Raw genomic sequence first — 15811 nt, 5'->3', positions numbered from 1 at the left:
AGTAATATTTCAATCAGTGGAGATGTGACAGGCAGCATCTGGTTCTCAGAAAACACAGTGCTAAGAGTTACTGGAAAGGGGTGTGTAACAGGCCGAAGGAGCAGCATGGGATAGCTCAGGGCCCCACCTGGAATGAAGGTTTGCAGGCTAATGGCAATATCCCGCAGGGACTGCCTCCTCAGGAGATGGGTCGGGGTGGGAGGGCGTGAGGAAGGGCAAGACGGTGAGAGAAGCCCCTGGAAATATCTAGTGCTGCCTCCAAGCTCTGGTGCAGGTGTACCTGCTGCTACCACTGTACCTGGGATAACTGTGCAGCGGCAGCATGTTAGATGGCCTGGAGCTTTCTGATACAGCACAAAGGGCTGGCCCCGGGTCCCAACTGTTATCGGGAGAGCGTTGTAAGAGTTCAAGGAAGCAACACATTATTGAACACTTCAAATGAAATGATGGAGGATTTGAGGCTATTTCTTTGTATGTTTTCGTTTGGCCTCCCAAGTATGTCATAGGTTGAAAGAGCAAACTATTTCCTCTGAGGTGGTTAAAGCGAGCACTTTATCTGAATATCTGAATTGTCGATTCCACAATACCCCACTTCACATATGCTTCTTCCCCCAAGGTTCTGGAGAATACAAGGAACATCACTCCATTTTAAATGCGGTGATGTCGGAGGGGCGCCTGGATGACTCAGTCGGTTGAGCGTCCGACTTCGGCTCAGGTCATGATCTCATGGTTCATGAGTTCGAGCCCCGCATCATGCTCTGGGCTGACAGCTCAGAGCCTGGAGCCTGCTTCGGATTCCGTGTCTCCCTCTCTCTCTACCTCTCCCCGGCTCCCACTCTGTCTCTCTCAAAAATAAGTAAACACTAAGGAAATAAAGAAATGTGGTGATATGGGAAAAACATGGCAGCCGTAAACTTCCCATTGCTTCCGGCAGCTGCCTGAGCTACTTTGCAAGCTGAGAGGAAAACAAAAACAGGCGACTCTCTCCTTCCGCCTTCGGCATATACTCACCTTCCCACCTAGGCTCAGATGCTCTTGCTCCAAGGCTGTGACTCAGTAAGTGGAATCATACCTTCAAGTACGTTTGTTACTCAAACACTCCCCAAGTAACAGTCCCCAGGGGTATAGGTTTTAGGTGGATAAAATGCTGTTTGTGTATGAAGATGCTATTGCTCCTCAGACAGTTGCCCATGTGTAGCTGAAAACAAACACACAAACCAAACCCTAGCCTGTGACTTGTATTCCTCCTCCGCTATTGGTTTGTGACTACAATCACAGCTTCCGGATGGTTGACATTTTAAGCTCCCTGCTTTGCTTCAGAGAATGCGAATACCTCTGCTCTGAGGGAGCCACCCTGCCTCTCAGTCGGGACTGGGGAGGACAGTTTACTGTGGACGGTGCAGAAATTCCCCTCTTTATTTGACCTTTCAAGATTGCGATTAGAATGACAGCCTCTCAAAAGATAGCTTTGGTTATAATTCTTCCTTCTCCTCTTTTTGCTTCTGTTCTCCTTCCTCCCTCCGTCGCTCCCTTCCTTTTTTCCTTTGTGTCCTCTCCTCCTCCTCTTCCTCTTTTTCTTTCTCCTCCTTCTTCAAATATACACATTCCTGACTTCTCTCTTCCATCCAACCCCTTCGGTTCCTTGTCATGCGTCTTCCTGCTCGCCAACGTCTTCTGTTCTAGCAAAGTCCCTGCAGGGCAGAGGTCCTCTCAGACTCTTGGTACTACACGTATGGGAAGTCCATCCCTGAGCAGGTGACATCCTTGAATTCTCAGTAATGAATACAAAACAGAGATAACAGAGAGGTCGTCTTTCAAATTTGAGAAACCTCTGAGCATTCTACCATCGAAATAAAGGACGGCACCATGGAATGGGCAGGCTACTCCTCTACTCCTCATTCATTTGTAAATGCAATTTACTCATTTCAGATGCATTGCCTTTTCTCAGTACTTGGTTCTGTTTCTTTCTGCCTAGAATGATTTTCTTCCTCTTCTTGGACAGGCCAAATATTCTCATATATCAAACCCCAGACCCACAACTCACTCATTCCACAAGGCCTTCTTTGACTGCTTTGGCCCATGAGGGGCCTTTTTCTTGGAGTGTTATAGTATTTATGATTAAAGCACTCATTCCAGTTGTTCTCTGCAGCAGAAACGCTCCCAAGGAGAGTCTCCCAACTTTTCCTTCACAATCCAGTATTTACTGAGATTAGTAGACCCACCTCTCCCTCACTCCTGATCATTCAGGCACAGGCTGCTGCTAGTGGTCTGAGGGGAAGGAAGACTCACTTGCCAGATCCTCAAAATGGGTCACAAAATGCAGGAAGTTGTTTGCTTTAATCTTAAAAGACTCGCTTACACATATTGAATTTTTTTTTGAAAGGATGTGGCAAAAAGACAGTAAACAAAAACCAGTTACTGAATAGTAGCTAAGTGTTTTTCTTTTACAAAATAAAATTTCAGTAATTTTTACTCTAATACAGAAATATTTAAAAAGTTACTAAATAGAATGGATATGAACCCATATCCTATGGATTTTCTTCATCAATGGATAAAGGAAAGGCACCAAGAATAGGTCAATGCTTTATATTAGAAATAAGCGTAAAATGATAAAGTCATACCCCCACCCCAAGAAGTGAGATGTTAATACTTATGTTTCCTGAGACATAAGAGTATCTGATGTTCCTCCTGTGTCAGAAGCCTTCTGTCAAACTCCCTGAGCTGCTGCTGTGATACCCGGACCTATGGAACACCTGCTTATGCCTACAACAGCCTCAGATTAGATAGAGCTGCTCCCTCAAATCACAGCTTCTCCTAAAAGCCCATGATGTCTACCCCACATGACTTAACTCAATGTATTTATTTATTTATTTATTTATTTATTTATTTATTATTTTTTAAAGTTTATTTATTTTTGAGAGAGAGAGCGTGAGATCATGTGCAAGTGCAGGAGGGGCAGAGAGAGAGGGAGAGAAAGAATCAGCAGGGAGCCAGATGCAGGCCTTGACCTCACTCACCGCAAGATCATGATCTAAGCTGAAATCAAGAGTCAGAAGCTTAACCGACTGAGTCACCCAGGTACCCCTAACCTAATGTATTTATAGTCACACAACTTCAGCCCAAATTATTTCTCCAAACTTGCGACCCAGTTTAAACAATGCAATCAGAACGAGTGGATACACAATAATTATAGATTTGGAGAGAAGGATGAAAAGTTATACATACACACACACACACACACACACACACTTTTATACACAGTTTTAAACAGGTTTTAATCTATAAAGTTTTATACATCTCTGAGTAATATACCGTTAAGGGAATTCGTATGGTAGAGTAACAAAAATTTGGTAACAAAGAAAAAAAGGGATTTCTAGTTCATTAAAAAAGAGCGACCAGAGCACAGTAACTAGTTATTCAACGTTTGACATAATCTCCAGTACTTAGAATCAGGTGAGATTGGCACTGAACTTACTAACGTGCCTTACTCAGGCGGTAACGGGGCAAAATAGGGTTTCGTTAAACTGTCCTCAATGGTCTAGGTCACAGAGAAAGCCAAATCGTCAAGACACTTTTTATACCAAAGGAAGGATGAGGCTTGATTAAATGAGCTGTGACCTTCTTTTCCTTAAAGAGCTTATCTCTGAAAGGGATGTGCCCTGATTGCATTATTATGAACTACATCCTTGTTATTTTCACAAGACAAGGGAAAGACGAGAGAATTAAGTAACAATAGAACTGGAAGGGATATTTATATTAGACATCAGAATTTCAATTTAAAATCTTTGCCCACTTGAAATTATTGTTTTAAGACCATTAAAAAATGCTCTTATATTTTAAATTAAATCTTCCATGTTTTGTGCTTCTCGGTCACTCTGCCTATCATTTTCCTTCTGCCAGACAATAAATGACTAGTGGGATAAAACGGCTTAGCTCTGTTTTAAGTAGTTTCACGAGGGGCTCCTGGGTGGCTCAGTCGGTTAAGCATCCAACTCTGACTCAGGTCACGATCTCACGGTCCTTAGGTCATGATCTTGGTTCGTGAGTTCAAGCCCTACATCAGGCTTTCTGCTGTCAACATGGAGCCTGCCTCAGATCCCCTCTCCCCCCCTTGCTGCCCCTCCCCCACTGGTGCACATGCTCTTTCTCTCTCTCTCAAAAAATAAACATTAAAAAAATAAACAAAACAGTTTCATGAAAAGGAAAGATTTTAAGTACCATGAGAATTGAAGAATGCCACAATGGGGGCTTTGTTCCTTCTAGGAAGGTCCTGATTACTGGTGTAAATGTAATTCTGATCATGCTTTTATCCACTGAGGAGGACCTCAGCTAATTTCCAGTTCTAATGTTCAATGTTAGGAAGACAAGAAGCATTGGTGGACAAAGAAAGGGACAGAAGTTGCCTGGTAGTTCTTCACCATGACCGGAGTACTTACGGGGCAGTGAGGTAACCCTCCAAAAAGCCAGCCACAAACATGATGATCTCATTGCTCAGGGCCTGAGAACCATACCCCGCTCTGATTTCCAGGACGCCCCAGCCTGTGGTTTTCACAGAGTCATTGTAAAAGCCATAGGCGTCCCCATTCCTGTCCAGTACGTTTTTGACTTGTACTGTCTTTTCAGCAGGCATCCAGTACACAGTTGCATAGTGGACTCCTGGAAGAAAAGAAATAACAGGATGCCATTTAACTGATTTGCCGATACACTTTTTCCCAGGTAACCAACAATTCCAACATAGTTGCTTTTAAGGAATCCCATTGTATTAGAATCGGGACAAATGCCACTGTAGTTTGCCCTTGTTACAAGTGGGGGAAAAACCAGAGCCTGATGAAGGGGGATGAGCTCAGAACATGGAGAACTAGGTCAAAGGTGGGGGGAAGTAATTAGAGCATCGCAGAGGTGGGTCTCAATGTTTCACCCTTAGAGATGGGATTCTGGGCAAGGCCAGGGCCAGGGCTCCTTTGATCCCCTCAGCCGTTGTATCAAAGCATCCATATTCTCAGGCTCCTTATTGTCTCTCTTTTGCTTAATTCTTCACACCTGACATTAGATTCCTATTTTGCGGGAAATAATATAAACTATTGCTTGTGAGCCTCTCGAGTTCTTGATATTTTTGTGAATTTATCCTGTCACGTCCTGTAGCCATCTCCCCCTACTGGTTCACCTCCATCCATCTACCCATGCTATGGATTGACCCCTCTCACTTTTTTGGGGAACTTGGTTCCATCCTGTGTCTTCCTGCTCCTGTACCCTAAAGCTCTCTTCCTGCCATGGCTCCTCCCACTGAAGTGGACTGACATGCTCCATTGTCTCATGCCTAAGGGAAAACCAATCACAAAAGGTCTCTTTGGAGCCTGGGACCAGATCTGGCCATCGCCAGAATCTCTCATTCCCTTCGTGAAATTATTCCAAATATATTCTAGGGCGTGCTGGGTCAGGGGCTATGCCAAGTGTGGTGAGAGAGCTACGAATATGACTGGCCCATTTCCAGACCTCACCTCTTAGAAAGAGGCACATGCTCACACACCACTTCCTCAACTTCCTCCCTTCCGCCTGCTGCAGACTGGTATTCATCCGCATCATGCTACCGACACTGCTCTGGTTGGGGTCACCGACGATATCCTTGAATCTTAATGTCGCGTGAACTGCCGAAAGCCTTTGACGCTGGTGACCACTTATTCTTAAAACTCTTTCCTCCCCTGCATCTGGGACAGCATGAATCTCCTGAGTCTCCTCCTCCTCTGCCTGCTTTTACCCTCATTCTCCCCCTGGGTTTTTCTTTATCTTGTACACCCAACGCACACTTGATAACATTAGCTGGATGATTCCATAAACGAAAGAAATTCCAAATATCCAAAACAGAATTCATATTCTCTCTCACCCATCCTCCACCTTCTGCTTCCTATCTCTGTGATCTTTCCACCTGAGACCCAAGCCCATCCAGGCCTCCTCTCTCTTCTGCAAACTCATGTTGAATCAAAGCCTCCTAAGTATCTCTTCCTCCAGTCTCTTCCTCTGCAGCATGTTACTTCAGGTATCACAACTAGCCTTAACCATAAAAAAGGCCTTTTTGAAGGTCCCTCTGACCTGTAATTCGTTCTTCATACTCTGCCAGAGTGACTTTCCTAAAATGCAAACCTGATTTGTTTACTTGCCTACCAAAAATCTTCAGTGACTTCCATTTCCTATAAATAAAGTTCTTCAGCTTATACTCTTGGCCTTCATGATCTGGTTTCTGCCTACCTATGCATCTTCATCCACTACCCCACGCACTTGGTGATCTGGAAGCCATTGTATACCACTGTCCAACCTGCCATTAGCTGGTCCAACACCTCTCACTTTGCATATGCTGTTTCCTCTACCAGAGAGTTTCTGCCTTGTTAACCACACAGCAATCTCAAAATTGCTACTTAAGATGTAGGAAGTAGCACCCACTTCATGGAGGCTCGCTTGCCCTACAAGCTCAATGTAACTTGCTCGTAGGTGCATCTTCTTTGGGCCTATCACATTGCACTGTAACTCACATGTCTTCAGCTGCTTCTAGCCTATGAACTCCTCGAGGCCAAAGACTCAGCACTAGTATATTGCTTAGCCTATGGCAGATACTCAGTAAGTATTTGTGAAAGGAAAGGAGACGGAGGAAGAAAAGGAAAAAGAGAAAAGAAATGTAGAAAGGAAATGGTACGTGATGCATTTGTTTCTTGGCCTAAGAAACTATGGCACAGCCGCTCAGGTGAAAGACCAACTTCATATTCAGGTCTTCAAAGAGGTAGGAAGAAGCCGGAATGACTCTCGGGTTCCAGACTGAGACCCAGTGGATGGATGTTGTATCATTGACTCAGAAAGGGAGCAGATGGGGAGGGAGGGAATATGAATTTAGTTTTGGACATACTGTGTTTTTAGTGGTTAAGATACTAGAAAGTTCAGATTCAATGTTTATAAACGTTTTTTTGTTGTCAACATTAAAAATGGACTCAACATTTTATTTATTGATTTATTGTATTGATGCAAAGATTGTCTATCAAATGAGTGCTAAAAATATAATCTTAAAACTAGAGTATCAAAGCACCTTGTTCCAAGGGGGCTGGGTGATTGGCTGGGACTTGGTCAGGCTTAGAAGCTAATGCTAATAATGACCCTTGAAGAATGATTCTTAGCAGGAAAGTCATTTTACTTCTGAGCAAAGTCATGACCATAATGGTGGACTTTCTTTCTTTTCTTTCTTTCTTTCTTTCTTTCTTTCTTTCTTTCTTTCTTTCTTTCTTATTTATTTGAGAGGGGGTGAGAGAGAGAGAGAGAGAGAGATTGAGAGAGGCAGAGGGAATCCCAAGCAAGCTCTGTGCTGTTAGTGCAGAGCCTGCTTGGGGCTCAAACTCATGAACTGTAAGATCATGACCTGACCTGAAATCAAGAGTCAGACACTCAACTGGCTGAGCCACCTAGGTGCCCCTGATGGCCTTTCTTTAAAAATGGCTAAGTGGTTGGGGCACCTGGGTGGTTCAGTCAGTTGAGCGTCTGACCCTTGATTCGTGTCCAGATCATGATCCCAGGGTTGTGGGATTGAGCCCCGTGTCTGGCTCTGAGCTGAGCGTGGAACCTGCTTAAGATTCTCATTCTCTCTCTTTCTCTTTCTCTCTCTCTCTCCCCCTCTGTCCCTCTCCACCGTGTGTACTCTCTCTCTCTCTCAAATGAAAAAAAAAATTTGGCCAAGTGAAAATAATGACATTACTAAGCATAGGTAGATTCACAGTACTTAGTTAAACTCTGGGTGACAAATAAGAGTCTACTTGTTAATGAAGCCGATTGGCTGCAATTTGACAGTTGTGGGTAGCATCCATAGCAACTTCTCTTCTTTTGCTACCAAATGCAATAAATATGTTTTCCAGATTGATTCTGGATCACAGTGCCTTGGCCTCAGTCTTTCCCTAGCTTTCCTCACACCTTCTCTTCTACCCTCACCTCCAGTGAGTCTTGTAGGAAAGTGAAGAAAGCAGGCTGACTATATAAAAGCAGCTCCCCCCCCCACCCCCCTCACAACTGCTGCATCAGGGGCAGAGACAGAAACAGAAAGTGTAAAGGGAAGAAGCAAGGTGAGCAAGCCTCGCCAGGCTCTTCCCTTTCTGTTCCACCCCCGTGGCATGCTTTTAGGTTTGTTCCCTTTCTCTGAAACCTCAGCATTTCTCCCTGAACACCGGCCGTGGCCTTCCCCAACTTCACCTTCCATTCCAGCAGCCCCTCTGGACATAAACTTGGCTTGCTCCCTCTCCCAAGCACTCAAGGGCTGTGTGTTCACTGTTGCCGGCACTCCGTAACTTCCTGACCACAAATAATGAACTTCTGCAAATCTGTGCTTGTTTTTGACACTAGTGCGCCTCCATGCTCGAAAGAAACCTTTTCCCTTAAGAGAATTCGGTGATAAAAATTTTCCTGCTAACACACTGACTGATTTAGCACGTACCTTGAGAATCTAGCCAGCATCTAAGTTTTACACTCCCCCCACCAAATGAGGTATTCCCTGCCTCAAGGTTTTCTCCTTGCATCAACTCTTTCTGGTTTTCCTGGCACTGTGCTACTTTCTGATGTTCTTAAATCCTTTAATAGTTTTTATTTTATTTTATTTATTTTTTTGGAGAGAGAGGTGGGGAGAGGGGGAGGGAGAAGGAGGGAGAATCTTAAGCAGGCTCCACGCCAAGTGTGGGGCTCGATACCACGACCCTGGGATCATGACCTGAGCCAAAATCAAGAGTCAGACAGTCAATGGACTGAGACACCCAGGTGCCCCAATTAAATCTGTTAGTAGTTTAAGCTATTGCACTTTTCTATTTTTTTTAATTTTTAAAATTTTTATTTTATTTTAAATTTATTTATTTATTTTGAGAGAGGGAGAGAGAGAGAGAGAGAGAGCAGGAGGGGCAGAGAGAGACAGAGAGAGAGAGAGAAGCCCAAACACACTCCATACTGCCAGCACAGACCCCGACGCGGGGCTGGAACTCATGAACTTTGAGATCATGACGGGAGCTAACACCAAAATGTGGACGCCCAAATGACCGAGCCACCAGGCGCTCCTCTATTTTTTTTTTTTATACATCTCCATGTTGGGAGGCAGATGTTGTGAAAAGGATAAGCAATAGCAAACAGGTAGAAAACTATACTTTTAATCCCAAACTAGCTTTATACCAACTCTGTGAAGACAGAGTGGTCCTGCTGACCAATGTATACCCTGGGAGCGCTGCACCTGGCAAAATACTGTTTCTGAGTGAGTCTAGTTTAATTGCATGTGTTCTTAAAATGAAAGTGAAGTTTATTAGGCCATTCACAGAAGTTAGTCAAAGCAAGTCATTATGTCTTCAAGCTCAGGGAAGGGGTTTGGGGATAGTTCAGACACCCAAGGGGCAAGTGCCACTTGTTGATATATTCCCTAGAGTTCTTAACAGGGAAATGAGATTTAAAACTTTTTAACAGCAACGTCTTCAAAGCCAACGCATTTGATAAATATCTGGGAGCGTTACTTTATAAAAACAAAGCATATTTCTTCTATAAGATAAAAATGGAAGAGGTCACCTCATTTTTATATTACTCTGCACATCAAAACCCAAACGCTCACATTAAATTTATTGACTTGTGTATTCTAACATTTTCTATGAGTTGTTTTCGGCTGGAAAAAAAAAATCCTAACACTGTCTTGGCATTTGTAAAATAGTCATAAGTGGCTTAAGTCGCCCTCTCCCATATTTGGAACCTAATTTCCGGAGCACTTCATTCAGGACAAAGTAAGTGGTTTTCAACCCAGAGCAATGAAATTGTACCTAATATATTCAGTAAGTTAGGAAGAGAAAAGGAGGAAGAAAGGGGAGGAAGGATACAAAATAGGTAAGAGAAAATAGTTTAAAAATTAAGGTTGCAACTTAAAGCTATTCAGATTGAGTTTTGCTAAGTAGTGTTGACTCTGGTCCTTAAAGTGTTTTTCTCCTTTACGTCCACTGACCATGATCTCTCAGTATCTCTTGGCATACCTTGGCAGTATACTTCCCCACTTCCCTTCTCGGGAAGGGCTCAGTAAACTGCTATCTGGATTTTAGATTTGATTCGGCTCTTCATCAGAATCACTAAGAAAATAACTGATTCATGAACGAACGACCTCCAGGCAGCAAAATTGTAAGTGTTTCAGCTCTCACTCCCAGCGGAAATCAGAGCCTGGGACTCTTGCTGGATGGAGGACTATTTTGGGAAAGTGCTCCCTGGGAATGGGGATGGGGAATGGGGAAAGTGAGGCCAGGAAGGAGGGAAAAGCTAATTCGAAGGTGCGATTTGAGATGGCCCGAACAGCGGTGTAGATAAAACCCTGATGACCCCATCCCAGGGATGGAAGGAGGAGCATTTATCCACCTGCTCCATCCTGCTTTGGGCAAAGGCTGCCCTGTGGGGTGTTGAATCCCTCTTCCCCGGTTTGCAGATGCTCCAGTGCTAGGTGGTTACCACGCCAGAGAAGCTCTGAGGTAGAAAGCAAGGAATCCCTACAGCGTGGCTAGGGTAATGTGCCTTACCTTACAGCTTCAGAAGCTCGAATAAAGGGCAGTGAGAAGGTGTGAGGTGCAATGCATAACGTGCCCAATATATTAGGTAAGTAGAGAGGGACATTTCTTTTAAAAAATAGTGTCAGGGGTGCCTGGGTGGCCCAGTCAGTTAAGCGTCCCACTCAGGCTCAGGTCGTGATCTCCTGGTTCCTGAGTTCAAGCCCCGCGTTGGACTCTGTGCTGACAGCTCAGAGCCTGGAGCCTGCTTCGGATTCTGTGTCTCCAGAACTCTGTCTCTGCCCCTCCCTCACTCAAGCTCTATGTCTCTCTCTCTCAAAAAAAGTGAATAAACGTTTAAAAAAATAGAGTCGAAGAAACAAAACGCTAATGTAGAAAAATGCCGAGACATTTGCCTGGATATGGAATGATCCCTTTCCTTCATTCCCTTGGAACGTACCTATTCCTCACTGCTAGTTTAAATCAAAATTCTTGCTAAAAGTCTTATCCACTTGGCCCCTTTCTGATTCTGCACTCTTAGCTCACTCCTCATCTAGAACACTCTTTAGTTTACATGCATTTGGGTGAATTTGGTTCACAAACTTGAATTACAAGCTCCTTGAGTATCAGAGGTGGCGTCTGTTACTTCATTCATTGACTCCATCGGGCCTATCAAAGTGTTCTATTGATTATGTGACTGCCTACATCCCGAACTTTCACACCAGCTGGGAAGGTCACACTTTCACCCTAGCTGGGAAGGGGACAGGCTGGTATTGTCTGTATATTAATTCTAATGGTGAATTCGAATTTTGGTATCTTAGGTTTGCAAATGCTGGTTGCAACAATTCGCCACTACCTCATGTGCTGGGATTGTCCCTGCATTTGCAAGGCTAACTGACACATTTCGGAGCAAGCCCTGAATCAAGAGACTTTCACAATTTCCCCCTGGAAGACTGTAACGTGATACCTGCTGTTTGCGCGGATGAATTTCAAGTTTTAGATGAAAGTTTCCTCATAATTTCACTACCTCTCTTAGTTTCATCTTTTACTGCATTAAGTTCCTGTTTTGCAGTAGTACAAAGAATCAACATAATAACAGTAATAAATTTTCTAACTACATCTTTTAAAAAAATTTTTATCCATTTATTTTGAGAGAGAGAGAGCAGTGGAGGGGCAGAGAGAGAGAGAGAGAGAGAGAGACTCCCAAGCAGGCTCCACACTGTCAGCACAGAGCCTGATGTGGGGTCGACCTCACAAATTGTGAGGTCATGACCAGAGCCAAAATCACGAGTTGGGTGTTTAACGAACTGAGCCATCCAGGCACCCCAGGAGGCTAGGTAAAGTTCAGTCTTCAAGTGATTGTGAAATATAAGTTGTAGGAGCAACTGGAACTCACTCCATTTTTTTTTTTTTTTTAAAGATGAAGCACAAATGCATTTTAAAAACTTAAAAAATTGAACAAAATAAATCCTTTGAGATTCATTCCATTTTTGGTGCTGCTACCTCTTTTGCTATCTTAATAGTTAATGCTTTATAATTTAGAATCTTTCCTCCACCCCCCAAAAAACCCTAAAAGATAACAGGTGACAAAAGTAAAAATGATACGTAAAAAAGTGTGAAAACAAAAATTTCTGTTTTGTACGTCAGACATGGTTCCAAGCTGGAGTTTACATGATTCATAGCTTACTTATTATGAAAAGTTTTTAAAAAATATTCTACCTTGATTTAAAGACTTGAAGGAGGATCCTCTTACATTTTCTTCTGGAGAAAGATTTTGATCTTTGCTGTCAGATTCACATTTCCAGAAGGACCAGGAAACTAATTTTAATAATAAAGGCGAATGGGCACTTTCCCCAGAAGTTGTTCTGGAACTTATCTTGTACACATTTTTATAAACAAACTGATAGAGGGAGAGCACAAGACAATATTCAAGTTTACCAAGAACACTGACTTCTTTGGAGTCTGAAACCCCACGACAATGGGGATGAGCTGTAGGAAGATTTAGTGAGGCTCAGAAAGACCAAAAAGAGTTGGGAAATTCTTGATTCAGGATTAAATCATGATGAATAAAATTGCATTTAGAGGGGCGCCTGGGTGGCTCAGTTGGTTGGGCGGCCGACTTCGGCTCGGGTCATGATCTCGCGGTCCGTGGGTTCGAGCCCCGCGTCGGGCTCTGTGCTGACGGCTCAGAGCCTGGAGCCTGTTTCGGATTCTGTGTCTCCCTCTCTCTGACCCTCCCCCGTTCATGCTCTGTCTCTCTCTGTCTCAAAAATAAATAAACGTTAAAAAACATTAAAAAAATTGCATTTAGAGAAATCAAGGTGATTTCAATCCATCAGTTATAACCCAGGAAAGAGACCTAGGGCACTGCTCACTTTTCTGCAGCACCTGCTTAACATGCTGGTGTGTACTCCAAATCCCTGAAACGTTGGACCATGATTAAGGAAAAAACCCTGCTTTTATAACAAGTTGTTACTTCACAGCACGTAGACTATCATCTGCAATCCTGGTTGTCTTATCAAAAGAGCCATGATGACTTTCCAGAGAAGGGAAACGCCAACAGCCAATAGTAATGGTCACTCGGTTATACATCCCCCACCGTTCGGGGCGCTGTCTCCCACAACCACCTTATGACACAGACACTACAATACCCACGTTACAGAAGAGGAAACTGAGGTATAGAGATAGTAGATAACTGGCTGAAGGTCACACAGTAAGTATGGGAGCCAGGACTGAAACACAGGCAGTCTGGCTCCATGGTTTCTGCTTCTAGAATTCCATGCTACCTCTCTCATATTACACTTCCAAAAATGAACTGCCACAGAAAGAATGAACACATGGAACAACTACCTCAAGTGAATTTGGAAATAAGAAGGGCCTCAGAGTTAAAGGATCAACTGAGAATAGCCTCAACCAAAGATCTACCAAGGCACCTGAAGGAGACTGAACAGCTCCCAAGACGGCAAATCCCCCACAACACATAAAGGTATTAGCCTATCTAGAGAGGCAATGATGGTCTCCGGTGGGCACCGGTGAGTCATGGAAGTGTGGAAGAGGCAGTGTCCCAGAGTCAAGGGCCAGCTGTGCCAGGCAAGCGTTGTCTAGGCCAACGGAAGCCTCAGTCTTACTGGGGAGCAAATCAATCAGGCCTTCAGCCTGAGAAGCCCTGATATTATCTGGTGTAATTTCATTATAAGAAAGTGGCTGGGGCAATCTGCTCAAACTTAATTATTGGTATTTTGGTGAAGAGACTCTGGCGCATACCAGGGTGAATCAGCTTCTTTGTATCTGATCAGCTCTAGAGCTCGGGAGAGAATGCATTTCCAGAATCTAGCCCTGCAAGTCCAGGGGCCAGATTTGGAACCAGTTTTACCAAAGCACATGCCAACTTAAAAGTTCTCGGCAACCAACTCATCTCTTTCCCTAGTGATGTGACCTCACTATACACACCACTTAGAAAAATTATGTAAGACATTCCTAAAAACAAATATGGGGCTTTTCAATCTGGAAGGATAAAGGCAATGCTATTAAATGGCTAAAGTGTATAACAGTTTGAAAGACAGGCAAGGATGAATGTGCAATTGTTTGCCAATGTTTCTGTAGGAATGAAGCTACCAAGTAAGCTTTAAAAATTAAGGATGGGGCGCCTGGGTGGCTCAGTCGGCTAAGCGTCCGACTTCGGCTCAGGTCACGATCTCACTGTCCGTGGGTTCGAGCCCCGCGTCGGGCTCTGTGCTGATGGCTCAGAGCCTGGAGCCTACTTCAGATTCTGTGTCTCCCTCTCTCTGACCCTCCCCCGTTCATGCTCTGTCTCTCTCTGTCTCAAAAATAAATAAACGTTAAAAAAAAAATTAAAAAAAATAAATAAAAATTAAGGATGTTTTTGGATTAATAGGTGCACACTGGTAGCTATCAAAATCATCCCAGGGAGATGAAAGTGCAATCCCTTCAGTGTTTGTTGGGTACTCATCAAATTCAGAGTACCGAGCAGGGCACTTCAGAGAAAACATGACAAGCAAGAGGTAGCAAAGGCTGTCAGTCTAGCAGAAGGGTAAAACAGAGCAGAAAAGTTGCACCGGAAAGCAGGTTACTATGGGTGGAACAAAGGAAACAGATCATGTCTGTTCTAAGTAATCAGTGTGGGCATCACCAGCTGTTCCACAAGACCGTGGTAAGAAGTCTTTTCCGGATTGCCAGGCACAGTGCTGTCAGGATCACTGGCCGCAGAAACTTCCGAGCTCTTTGCCTTGACTCCTGACCAAACTGGCCTGGTGTCAGCTGATTATTTGGAGACCTAGTGTAAGCAGCTGTTTCTTATCAGGTGATAACTTCTTAAATAAACAGTGCCTTATCTTCAGAAAAACAACATCTCTACCTCACTCCTCAGGCTGTCCCCTCCATCTAATGAACATTTAAAACAACCCAGGGGTGCCTGGGTGGCTCAGTTGGTTAGGCGACCGACTTCGGCTCAGGTTATGATCTCGCAGTTTGTGAGTTGGAGCCCCGCGTCGGGCTCTGTGCTGACAGCTCAGAGCCTGGAGCCTGCCTCGGATTCTGTGTCTCCCCCTTACTCTAACCCTCCCCTGCTCACCACCCTCTGTGTTTCTCTGTCTTTCAATAATAAATAAATGTAAAAATAAACAAATAAACAAACCCGAAAACTCCAGAGAACAGAAAAGTGAGAAGGGTTTCACTCATCATTCTGGACACAAAAAGCCATTTCCGTTTCTGGAGCACTTTCTAGCCTGTCCCAGGCACGTCTGAATGAGCAGCTGGGCTAAAAGTGTGGCATGAGCGCCACCTCCATATCCTAGGCAAGGAACAGAATGTGCAGGTAAATCAGGAGTCAGGGGTCTGGGGGTGCATGGCTGCTGATCCCAGAGGCCCAGGCAGTTTAAAAGACTGGAAAGATTTAAGAGTGGTAAGTGGGCAAGTTGTGAAAGCAAAGAGCTTGAAATCTGATATTTGTGGTTGCTTGTCGATGGAAGGTGGTGTAATAAGAATCAGTACACTCATTTGGGAAGGGGTTTGCTCTCCCGAACTCCACCCTACTCTTGCACAAGTTCAGCACAGAAAAGGGCTTATGAAATAAACTTAATCCTCCCTTAATATTACTGTTGAAGTCTTTCAAGTGTCTATGGTTAATCTTGGTCTTATCCATTGGGAATAAAACTGATAAATCCAGGAGTTTTTTTGTTCTTGTTTGCTTTTTTGTTTCGTTTTGTTTTTGTTTTTGTTTTTTTCACAAAGGGTATAGATTGGTGTTAATATCTGTAAGGATAACACCCGTTTTACAAAGG

At 43.8% G+C, this 15811-nt stretch overlaps 1 protein-coding gene across 1 annotated transcript in view; it reads right to left on the bottom strand.

The window, feature by feature from the left end:
• Window positions 1-15811, bottom strand: part of PLBD1 (phospholipase B domain containing 1) — a 52724-nt gene that overhangs the window by 35736 nt on the left and 1177 nt on the right. Inside the window, exon 2 of the mRNA XM_019452045.2 lies at window positions 4437-4656. Coding sequence (XP_019307590.1) covers window positions 4437-4656 — 220 coding nt within the window. The remainder of the gene's footprint in view (window positions 1-4436; window positions 4657-15811) is intronic.

This window comes from Panthera pardus, unplaced genomic scaffold (genome assembly GCF_024362965.1).
Source record: "Panthera pardus isolate Hobbes unplaced genomic scaffold, ASM2436296v1 HiC_scaffold_6, whole genome shotgun sequence".
NCBI lineage: Eukaryota > Metazoa > Chordata > Mammalia > Carnivora > Felidae > Panthera > Panthera pardus.
The sequence above is the reverse complement of the archived record's forward strand: the minus strand, read 5'-3'. Positions and strand labels throughout refer to the sequence as shown.